Here is a 12,564-nt window from a genome sequence, read left to right as displayed (position 1 = left end):
TAAAGACTACCGAACCATTAAAAAAGTAACATCACATATTCTTAGATACAGAGCTAAGTTCTCTGGTTTTTTAAAAAAAGTTTACACCCACAAAGCTAAAGTGTGAATATGACAAAGAGATGTTGGAAAATACTTGGTAACAAATCCTGGTTTGTTGCTGTAGCGTGTGTGAATCAGAGCCAAAGCAAATTATTAGGATCAGTAAACGCAGCTGTTATATAAGGGACATGAATTCCACAATACCATGTGGAACTCTTTTGAGGTTTCCAGGCCATTAAGATTTCACAACTCTTAACACTTTACTTACATTGACAGTAATAAGAAATAGGGAAGTTTAAATATACTCTTGCTTTATATATGTGTGAATATGTACTTGTCTCTCTCTTTTGACACACCTGTATCACTGCAACCTTTCTTTTCATAACCATGTTTTCCAAAAATAATGTGTTTCTCTCTCCCTCCCTCTCTGGCATCCTGAAGACACTAAATGTTTTCAGTTGGGGAAAAATCCCCAGATAGATAACATTGTGAGTAGGAGGAAGGAAGAATGTGTCTGTATCCTGGAGGCAGGCATAAAAGCACAAATGGACAGGTCACACTTGTGACTTTGATATTTTTAATGCCCTGAAACTCTTTAAGGATATTTAGAGAGGCACACGTCTCGTTAACAATTCAAGGATACTGAACCTGAGGCTAAAACAAACACTTCTACCTAAGCTAAAAACTCCGGTATTATCAAGGTGCCCAGACACAGAGAACAGATGTTGTTTGACACTAGGCTCCAGTGTGTGCATGTGCGCACACACACCATTTCATGGTAAGTAGAACATTATATTCCAAGTTGCGTATAATTCTGAGAGTTAGCACGCTAAACCACTAAAGAGTGTTAAGTGGAAAGACTCCAGTTCACCTCATCCATAAACTATGGTTTGGTACAGATGCAACTCTGCCATGGTTAAGGAACTGGATGCATCCCATGAGTTTGTGTGTTCCTCCCATTATGCCTCCATTTCTGTTTTAGGCATTACACCTGCAGTAACATTTTTGTTAATTATAGTAAGAAGCAGATTTGCAGTCTGGCCTTGGGCTCAATATGGCTAGCAAAAACACCAGGGCAGATGTAACACCCACAAAATTAAGTTTCAAACTTGAAGGCATAGTGACTTATGGGGGAAAGTGCTCCCTCAAATACCTTATTTACAATCTTGAATCCACTGTGTTAATGTCACCTTAGACTATTGAGCAACCTATCACATGAATGGAAGGGATACCCCAGACACACAGAGAAAGACAGGATGTTTACTTCTCATTACTTTGTGATGTATAGACATTCTGCCACTGTAACATTATGTCATCTCTTTCTTAGCCTGAGGCTCTTTGCTTTTAAACTAGTTTCAATGTGATTTTCAAGTTGATCGTGAAAAACAGGTATGAGGCCCATCGGAAACAATACAGCAGTTTCTGCAGAAATAGCAAAATGCCCGCCATTGCTACTGGCAGAGAAAGGTACTGCATAACACACAGTCTGATGGTCCATCTACTACTTTTTAGCTTCTTACCAAGGCCAACATTTTTGGTCACCACTGATCCTGCCACTCTCCTAATTCAGAGGAGAGGTGAGATCTTGTTTGGAAGCAAGGATTATTGAAAGGGCAAGAACCCACTCATATCTCATCCAAACAAAAGATGTGCTTACCACTGAGAAGTGCACATGTGGAGTCCTAGAAGGGTTCCCTATAGAAGTCAGTGAGGAGGGCAGTGGGACTCTGTATAATCTGTCTCTACTGTAGAGGTGGAACTACCCAGAGCAAGGGCTGGGTTTGGCTCCCTAACCTTAAAAACATTCCTGAGGTTAGGGAGCCAAACCTGGCACTTAAATGTGCAGAACCAAATGTGATCCTGCTGACTGGAGGCAAATCCTGCCTCCCACCCTAAGTGTCCTCAGTTGGATGGGTGGGGAAGGGCATATTTTCCATCCTACAACAGTTTACATTGCTGTATTTTGTTTTACTTTGACCCACACAGGTAGTGGCGACAACTTAAAACGAATTCTGATCCTCGCAGAATAGCTCTGCTCCTTCATGTAAAAAGGCTTTATTTTAGTTTTCTGATAATACCAACATGTGAAAGAAGTCTGGAAACTGTCATTCATGTGTGCATGCATTAAAGTATGGGAATAAGAATTAAATTATCTCCTTTATTTTCCTACATATTTAAAACTACTGTATGTTGGTTAGAACTATCAACACGCGTCCCATTCCTTCTGGACATGTGAAATGAAACCATACATAAGCTTTATGTATAAATAATAAGCTACTAGAGAAAGTCAGTTTCTGAGAACAACCTACTCAGCTTTCTGAGGGAGATAAATTTAGTGCCAGGAGATATCTCAGAAGCTTCATGCGTGTGTTTATTACAGACAGTGCATAGGAATGATTGCTGTAGTGGCATTTCTTGGAAGGATTAGAAGTTGTCAAAGTTGTCAAAAACCAAACAAAAAGTTGCTCTGTATGAATTAAAGTTATCTAAACAATTATTAAAGTTAACAAAAATTACACATAGCATATATTCAAAGTGACAAAATTTAGCTGAGTTATCTCTCTGCCTGATTTTCTGAATTGCTGTTTGGTAACTTTCAGCAGTAAGTTTTTTTCATGCCACAAAGTGGATGGCTCCAATAGCTAATCATTATACACGATATCCCAATGTGAAAAAATATTCATAGAGGCTGCACATATATACCACTCCCTCATACACACACACACACACACACACACACACACACACACAGAGTTTTATGGTGCATATTGTTGAAAAGACTACCTAATGGCTTTTAGCATGACAGTCAATATAGACCCTGGCATTTTTAATAACATATAGCTTTGTCTATTTTAGTTATTATTAAGTGGATCTATGATTTTTTAATATGTAGAGCCAATATACAACGGATAGAACAACGTCTACTCAAAAATAAGTCCCAGGTTCATGGGAAAGTAGAGCCTCTATTTCTGATATACAGTAGTCCCATATACAATCAATACATACGTTTTATTGCAGGAACGTTTTGATCCTATTATAAGACCATTATCACTATGTTTACATTGATTAATGTTTAACTCATTTATAGATAGGTCATTTATATGTTATGATAACCTATTGTAATAGCTAATTAAACTTAACATTTTCAGTACTGAAAAAGAGAAGAAAAAAGTTACTCTAAATCTAATGCAGCTCACTTCCAGGTAAGTGGAAGTTCCATTGAAGATGCTGTGGGTGATGTACAGTAAAAGATTGTCTTGCCTTGACTATTAGGAGTATATAAATAACCAAACATTTTTCTGCATTAACTTGTTTTTCTTTTCTGCACTTCAACCTAGACAACTCTGAGCTAGAAATGTGTGCTTTGCACTTTTTATAGAACATTTGGTTAAGTGCTGACAAAGTAAAAGATAATATAGTATAACATGTAACCACCTGCTTTTAATAATCCCCAAATTCTTTCTTCTTATCTGTACTGTACATGCAATCCAGATTACCAGTGCTAACCTGTTGGAGTTAATTTTGTTCTGTCTCCAAACCTATTCCGAAAGGCAAAACTTTACTTTTAAGGTATAACAGTGGAATGGTGTCCCTCAGAAGGTGGTGGTCTACCCTTATTGGATATTTTTAAGCAGAGGTTGGATTGCCAACAGTCCCGAATGTTTTAGCTGAGATTCATGCATTGCAGGGGGTTGGACTAGATGACCCTTGAGGTCCCTTCCACCTCTACAATTCTGTGATTAATTGTTAGCAATAAACAAGTAAAAGTAGCAAGGAGATGGGGTTTTAAAAAACTGGCATGAGGGTGACAGATATTGAGTGTGGAATAGGAGAAGAAATTACAGGAGATGAGTAGAATTTACTTGGAGATGTATGGGTGGGAGATGGGAGATGTATGTATCCAGCCTCTGGATGAGCATACTCTGCCTTCAAAGAGGAGGCTGTCAGTACTTCCAGAGCAAGTATCTGTACTTTGAGGAAAGCTGAGCTATGGAACTCCTTGCTGCAAGGAAAATGTTGTGGCAGAGAATTTTGCAGTTCCCAAAGATGGATTAGATATCAGTAGAAAGTGATGTCACTAATTATCAGTAGATTGTGACAAACTACAGTGGTAGCTCTGCTAACCCAGAAATAGTACCTCGGGTTAAGAACTTTGCTTCAGGATGAGAACAGAAATCGTGCTCCGGCGGCGCGGCAGCAGCAGGAGGCTCCATTAGCTAAAGCGGTGCTTCAGGTTAAGTACAGTTTCAGGTTAAGAACGGACCTCCGGAACGAATTAAGTACTTAACCCAATGTACCACTGTATTTCCTTCTGTCACCGTTTTGTGACTGGTGGGTAATTTTCATCCATTTCCAGAGGGCCTGGGGAGGGTGTGTGTGTGAAGTTTAAGGACCCTTGTTCCAGAATACTCACGCAATATTTCACTGTGCCATAAATTATACACAGAAATCATCCAGGGGCTTTTTAACTGCACACTTCCCTTATCCAGCATACACTGGTGGAATTACAGTTGGAAGGGACCTCAAAGTTTGTCTAGTCCAATCCCCCCAAAAGGCAGGAAATGTTCTGTTACAGAATTGCTGATAGGACGCCATCTGGCCTCTGATTAAAAATGAGGAATTTCATCCTAGGAACGGGTTTATTGCATTTGGAACCTGCTGTTTCGGGTCTGACCCCTTTGCTGCCCCCCTCCCCGAAAGACAACATTTATTCCTTGCCTCTGTGTTCTCATGCTGCATCTTAACCCTGTCCTCTCCAGGCTCAGCAACTCCTTCACCCTTTCATTCAAAAAATCACTTCCCACACGCCATCCATACACGCTTGGCTGGAACTGGGCGCTTGCAAGACAACTTGCTTCAGTTGAACCGTCATCGCGCCGCTCCACCCTGCCTTTCCCTTTCTATTTATTGCAACAGTAACAAAAAAAAAAAGTCCTATCCGTGGGGCTTGCTGCCAGCAGACCTCTCCAATACCGACTTGAAATTGCGCAACTTGAAATTGCGCGTGCCTGGCTCCCACTTGCCCGCAGCCTGGAAGCGCCATGGTGAGGAAAACCCCACACAGGGACACCGACTGAAGGGGAAAGAAACTCCCCTCGACCTACTCCCGAGTAAACACGCTTAGCGCCGCAGTCGCCCCCCACTTACCTGGGAGGAAGCGAGGCCCGCAATGAATGCAGCAGGGCTTATTTCTGAAGGAGACCCTGCTAGGGCTGAGCTATGCATAGCCCCTTCCACCCACCCACCTGCCCCGGCCCCCTCCGCTCTCCTCACCTCCGCAGAGGCTGAAGGCACCGCGAGCGCCTGCTGCTGCTGCTGCTGCTGCCGCGCCGGCACCCCAGAGCGGCAGCCTCGGCCAAGCGGAGCTCGGAAGGCCCCGGGCAGCTGCAGCAGCAGACTCCGGCGCGCCAGCTGAGCCCTGGCGACGCCTAAGGCAGCTGCCATGGCTCCTGCCAAGCCGAACTCGCAGCAGCAGCCGCTGTTTCCCCTGCTCGCTCCGGCACCAAACTCAGAAAGATACACACACACACACAGCTGCGCCGGCCGGCCCGGGCACAGAGAGGAACGGGACGTCGGAGCCCGCAGCCAATAGCGACCCAGGACGCCTCGATAGGCATGCTGGGATTTGTAGTTGGTTCGATGCGTGCTGCCTCATAAACTCTCCCCAGTTGACGCGGAAGTGGTGAGCCCGGCTGAGAGTCTAAAAGTAGCAAGAGACGCTGTAACGGACTGCTGGTTTCTGAGAGGGAGAGAAAGGGGCCTTCGTGAACTTACCTGATTTGTGTCTGGTTTTTTTAAGTGCTCTCCGTATGTTTATTCGAGGGTGGGGGGGGGGCGTCAGAGGCATAAATCCAGGGCTCTGCTGAACAGAATGAGCAAGGAATAATAATATTGTTGCACGCCATCCCTGTCTCTGAGCGGTGTGAGATTCCAGGGTTGAGAGTCCAGGCCCTTGCCCAGGGTTCGTGTTAAACGAGGCCCAACGGAGACACAGTGGTGTCTTTGTAATATTCCTGAGCCTCTGATGGAGGGGTTTCCATCATTACACCCAAAGAGGCTCCTTAGATTCGAACTGCCAGCCCCCCCCCCCTTCTCCAACTTGCAAACTGCTTGGAAATACAACTATTTTTTTCCTTCTTGCTTACATCAGGTGAATTGCAATACAGTGGTACCTCTGGTTAAGTACTTAATTCGTTCCGGAGGTCTGTTCTTAACCTGAAACTGTTCTTAACCTGAAGCACCACTTTAGCTAATCGGGCCTCCTGCCGCCGCCGCGCCACCAGAGCACGATTTCTGTTCTCAGCCTGAAGCAAAGTTCTTAACCTAAAGCACTATTTCTGGGTTAGCGGAGTCTGTAACCTGAAGCGTATGTAACCTGAGGTACCACTGTACTGCAATTCTGACTACCCAACTTTCTGGCTGGCCCAGTCTTGCTGATGGGCTTTCTTAATGGGTCACTGCCCCTCCCTTTGTTCTCTTTTGGTAGCCCATCTCTCTAGGTGATTATGGCATCAGAAAACCAGCCCATCTTATATTTCAGCATGGTTTATATTTTAATATGCTAATTTCAGCACCTGGCACCCAGGTATTAGAAGGTGCTGGTAGTGCAGAAATTAGAAGGGGAGCCCAGACATGCAACAAACATAGCATTTTACAGTCTAAAAAGGTTTTTTGTGGGGGTCACTCTCGTTAACCACAGACTCTGGGTATTTTCTAATAGCACCACTTATCAGCCATCTGAAGAGCATTTTTATTTTGAGGTTTCAGCTTCCAGGGATTATGAGTTCACATCAAAGGCACTGAAGCTTTCCCTGTCCCCGGAAACAGAAAAGTTTCACTTGGTAAATTTCCCCCTGTTTGGCAGCTTTATAGAGTGGCCGGCCTTATTTTTAAACATTTTGATGATGTGAGCAAGGCAGATGGCAGAGCCAAGGGTGCTCTTGCAGGAACGGAACCAAATTGAAAACAAAACTAAACAAAAGAAGATTTGTGTTTGCTTCTGTGGCTGGTGCGGGCAGATGAGGGCTGAGTTCCAGTGTGGGATGATGGAGTTGTGCAAGGCAATGGGTGGGAAAGCAATGCCAACAGATGTTGCTGATAAATTTCCACATTGCTTTACTTTCTATCTCTCTCTCCCCCCGCCCCCCGCTGTTATGTATTTCATACACACTGTCTGTCTGAACTGAACAGAGCTTTCAGGTGGGGGCAGTGGCTGCTGCCCATTGGAACTAGTGGAACAGAGGCAGTTAACATTAGACACAGCTGCTGTCTCTACATCAGGTGGTTTGGCTGAATAATAACACATGCTCCTACTTTCTTTATTCACCTGACTCAGTCCCTGTATTTTGTCTTCCGTCCTTTATATATATGTACTTACCACATGCATGAGCCCAACTACCTGCTGTGTATTAGGGTCTGAAATGATGGGTAATTTGTGCCTACATTCAACCATATAGTTCTCTTTGGATATGTCAAAGTATATGTTGCAGGTGTGTGTGTGTGTGCTTTTCAGCCTGTGGGCCTCATGCCTTTCTAGAAAAGCTTCACTGAGCCACATGCCACATGGAGGAACCAGAGACAAAAGTGGGCAGAGCAATGGAAAGAAAGAAAGCAGGGGAAAAAATATATTCACTATTTTTTGGTGGGAGCTGCCACCCTCCCATAATTCCTCAGAGAACAGACATGAAGTTTCCACAATTAAGTGCTGGATGTCTGGTATACGTTCTATTCTTCAAACAGTTATTAATTTTGTTTTAGCATTCATAGCTTGCTAAAATGTTTAAGCCGTGCATAGCTTAGTCTACAATCCAGTTTAACACAGTACTGTTGATTACGTGTCTGTAAAACAAGCTTACCTTCAAATGAATGGAATTTGATGAATTGTTAAGTGAGTTCCAAACACCATTCAACATATTTGCCTTGAAAATTCAATTAAATAATGAATTTCTGCAACAGACTTCAGTTAAGTAGTCACCTTAGTAGTGGGCTGGATCGTATTTAAATACAGTGGTACCTCGGGTTAAGAACCTAATTCGTTCTGGAGGTCTGTTCTTAACATGAAACTGTTCTTAACCTGAAGCACCACTTCAGCTAATGGGGCCTCCTGCTGCCGCTGCGCCACCACTGCACGATTTCTATTCTTATCCTGAAGCAAATTTCTTAACCCGAGGTAATATTTCTGGGTTAGCGGAGTCTGTAACCTGAAGCGTATGTAACCTGAAGCATATATAACCCGAGGTACCACTGTATTGGATCTACAGTGCAAGCATATACACATCAAATCAAAAGTAAGTTTCATCAAGTTCAGTGGTGCTTACTCCCCCAGTAAATGTATATGGTTGAACATCCTATTCAAGTTCTTTCATGATAGCCAAAAGGACTAATATGAAAGCATCATTGGCAGACCCCTCTCCCTCTCTGATAGATGCACATTCATTAGACCATGTGTAGAGTCTTTTACATCAGAAGGATTTGAGAAAAGCTGCAGTCCATAAAACATTTTGACATTATATATGTAGAAGCGCCAATGGTCATACCGTGCAATATTTAAGAAAGATGAAACTGTAACAAACATCTGTGGGCCAAAGAAGCCCCTGGCCAGATTCTGCAATGATTCTGCAATGAATAAATAATCCAACTAAGATTCACATTTTATTAAATTCAAATTTAGTTTTGTGTCTGGGGAACCTGAAAATCCAGCCTGTGCTCCTCCCCATTTCCATTTTTGAAATTAAAGAAACATTAACTATGCTTAAAGGCTGCTTAAAAATTTAGTACTAATATTTAGAATGCTGTGATTTCAACATCTTGTTGTAATGTAAGATTTGTGTTGAAGTGGGATTCAAAAGTTGATTTCCAGCTGTGGAAAGGATGCTGTATTTCCTCTGTGTTTCCAACCAGCAGAAAGAACACAAGAACAAAACCGCCCAGCTCTTGACAAGAGCCTCTTGTGTTTTGGTAGCCATAGAGCTGTCATACTAAATTTCCCTTTAATAACATGTCTTTCACGTGACATTGAATGCACTTCATGTGGAAGGAAAGCTTCAGAGCACTGCTGACATGTCATTTGAGGAAAGGAGGCAAAAGGAGAAAACTGACTAGAACAGAATACATTGATTTTGCTCTCGGATCGTCATGTACTTAATCCAACCACTCCTGACAAGAATGAAAGCAACTCAAGAGCCTCAGATCTGTTGTCCTTTTGATATAAACTGGTTAACTTCTGCTTAACTCTAATTTAAATCAGGGATGGAGCACCTGTGGCCTTCCACATGTTATGGACTCCAGCTCTCATCAGCCCCAGCCAGCATGCCCAATGGCAGAGGCAGCCTGGGTGAAATGCTGCCTCAAGTGGCAGAAGTGCAAGAGGTGGCGCTCTGCGTCATCCCCCCCCCCCCTTTCCGCTACCGAGCAGGCAGCATTCTGGCACAGAGAAGCCAACTGAGCAGCAACACTTGGAGAAGCACCTGGCTCCCACTGAGTTTGGCACAAACCAGGGGGATGGCAGTGGCAGAAGTAGGTCGTGGCAGACAGGGCCAGGAGTCACCAATTCCCATTTCACCACAGATTGGCAACCCCTTGTGTAAGCAAGCAAGCAAGCAAGCGAGCAAACAAACAAACAAACAAACAAACAGGGTTCTGCACCAATCAGGTTCATCGTTCTTTTTTTAATTATCCAGATCAGTTCCAGATCAGACACTGGCTTCAAAATATGGTTTGGCAAATCCGCTCCACTTCTCAGTGGGGAGGAGTTGCGGTGGACCGCGTGGTCAACCATTCCCCACCGGAGGCAGGGGACTTTGTCCCCTGTTGCCTGGAGATCCCGGCCACGTCAGAGCCTGGCCAGCCAATCCGCAGCCAATCAGTTTGGCCACTCTGAACTTGTTTTGAACTAGTTTAGAATACGTCATATAGGATCTAGATGAATTCAAGGACCCCACTATAAACGGATGTCAATATTATCGTTGTTTGCAGTTGCAATGCATTTCCAGTTAAATAACTATTACGAGAAATAAGTAGCTTATGAAAAATTGTATTTTGATATGCTAGTTCAGCCTTTGCCAACTTGGTGCTCTCTAGATGGTTTGGGCTATAGCATCATCCCCAGAGAGTACAGCTATTGGTGAAGGGTGTGCTAGTTCCATGTATGACTAACACTACATCCTGCAGAGTTTTGTCAATTATATGGCAAACAGAATGAGTGCTGAGTGTCCAAATATATTTCCCACACTGGCTTGCATAGCAGAACCCGAAAATATAATTTGAGCTCATTTCAGGCATTTTTGTTTGTTTGCATGTCTCCCGGCACTGAAGAACAGCAATCATGGGGCTATTTGATAAATCTGTGACACGATGATCCCATTTACAATTCTGTGTATAGTTCTGCTCATCCCATTTAAAAGTACTATGGAGTTAGGAAAGGGAGAGAATTTTTTATTTATCTAATACTGAATCAAGCGATAACCAACAACCAAAGATAGAAAAGGCATGTTTAATACATTGAGGAGGGAAGGAATTTTGAGTGGGATAGTGAAGCATGGTTCTTTGACAGTGACTTATTCCTCTATCCCAGCCTTTGAGATTTCACACTGCATTCCTTATATGCCTCTGAAATTTCACAATGCATTTCTTGTGTACCTTTAAGCCTCTTTTAGCAGCTGCAAATTGCAGAAAAGAAAGCTGAATAATGAGCCCAATATTTTATCCTTTGCGTACTAGAGGTTGCCAACCTTTTTGAGCCAAAAAGTGTTGTGGGTACTGGTCACAAAATGACTGCTGTGGGGGCATAGCACAACATAATGGCTGCAGTGTATGTATGACATAACAACCACCACGTCTTAAAGAGAGGAGGGAAACCAGGGACTCAGCTATACAGCTGCAAATAAAATGTTTTAAGTGTGTTTTAAGTGCAAGATACAACGTGACACTAGATGGGGATGGTGAGCCTTATAGAAATTTCAAATTTCAATGGATAACCAGCCTAATTTTTTTTTAAAAAAAGCATTTTCAGAATGGTTTTTATATGTGTGTAGATTCCAGGACCACAAAATGGTATGGTCGTGCACTCCACCCAAGGGAGCAGCTTCATCTCCCAGCTTCAGAACAAATAGAGGGGTGGGCATACCATCCTGGGAACCAATGAAATGTGGGCATGTTCAAGGGTGTCTTCAATGCAGGGGTTGCTGAGGGAGTGCAAACTGGAACTGAGCAGGAAGAGCAAATAATATATTTTTTGTACGCCACATTGTCAACCCCTGATTTATGCAGAGTCACAAAATAAACAGTCTTCGTATCACATAATTTGTATAGTCTATAAAATAAAACATAGGCTTTATTTATAAAATAAATAACAAGTAGCTGTTTCATGGGAGTAAAGAAGCTATCAACTTCTTTTATTAGCTTCTTTTTATTAGCTTCCTAAAGCAGGAGATTTCAGGGGGCCTGGCTGTCTTTTCTCACTTTCTCTTGCCATTGCTTTGAATTTGTACAGTGAAACAAACACCATGTCCCATAGTGGCAGAGGTGTGTGACAGGGCCGGTTACACAATGGGAAAGCACATTTCTAACTCCGTGTGAGCTGTCATTCCAACCTTTCTGTTGCGGCCATGACAGTAACATGAGGAGAAAAGGTCCTATTGTTCGCAGGCCTCCCTTGAAGCGATTTCGTGTGGTGACTGAAGTGACGCTTATACCACTGTCTATGGGAGGTGATGGAAATGACATGCCCCAAATGTCACCTCTGCAGCAGTTAGACTGGGAAGCCTAATGCGGTTTTATCTGTCTGTCTATCCTCACACACACACGCAGAGTGTCCTTTATCTCAGAGCCCTTAGTCGGGCCTAGCACTTTGTTTTACATTGCGTACAATATTACACAATACGACTTGTAGTCATTCTGCTTCAGCAACAATAAAAATACATATGTGAAATATATTTGCCCTTTAACAAATTTCATTTCATTCCATCAGTGCAGAATTCACTTTCTCCATATGTGTACGTTGTCCTGATTGCCACTCTGGACAGGATTCAACTAATGAGTCTTATCAGTGGAAGCCCTGTGCAACGACTTCCACTTGCACAAGTGGGCTTTGCCCCTACCCAAAATTGGCTTAGGGTGGGTTGGGGGAGGTCAGGAGAACCCTGAGAACAGCACACAGGGAGGAAGGGGGGTTTGCTCCATCTGGCAAGCCAAACCTGTTGGATAACCAGCCTCATATAGCCAGCATGCTTAAGTCGAATTAATGCATAAATGGGTTAATGCCATAGAGTAGCTTTCCTGCCATGCTTAGGTCACTCCCGTTCATCTTGGGTGGAAGGTAATCAAGCCTATTATTTCCCGTCAGTCTCCCAGGAAGCTCAGTGTGTAAAGAAGTCTGAGTTGGTTGCTCCAAGCACAGGCTGCATGGCTTTCACTAGCCATTTTTGTGGTCCTATACCAATAATTTAGAAACTTTCACCACTACAACTAAGCAAAGTTTTACTGCATGTGTTTTTATGATGGCTTTATGGAAAAGCACATGAATCT

The 12,564-nt window shown here is 43.1% G+C and overlaps 1 protein-coding gene across 2 annotated transcripts in view; it reads right to left on the bottom strand.

Moving 5' to 3' along the window:
• The window catches only part of MOCS1 (molybdenum cofactor synthesis 1), a 32,300-nt gene extending 26,702 nt beyond the window's left edge, over positions 1–5,598 (bottom strand). For both annotated transcript variants that reach the window (XM_081904001.1, XM_081904002.1), the window contains exon 1: positions 5,314–5,598. In XM_081904001.1, the coding sequence (XP_081760127.1) occupies positions 5,314–5,484 (171 nt within the window). In that variant the 5' untranslated portion in view covers positions 5,485–5,598. The remainder of the gene's footprint in view (positions 1–5,313) is intronic.
• Positions 5,599–12,564: the final 6,966 nt, after the last annotated feature.

Source organism: Podarcis melisellensis, assembly GCF_964234715.1.
Source record: "Podarcis melisellensis genome assembly, chromosome: 3".
NCBI classification, from domain to species: Eukaryota; Metazoa; Chordata; class Lepidosauria; order Squamata; family Lacertidae; genus Podarcis; species Podarcis melisellensis.
Note: the sequence above shows the minus strand (reverse complement) of the source record. Positions and strands in the feature narration are given on the sequence as shown.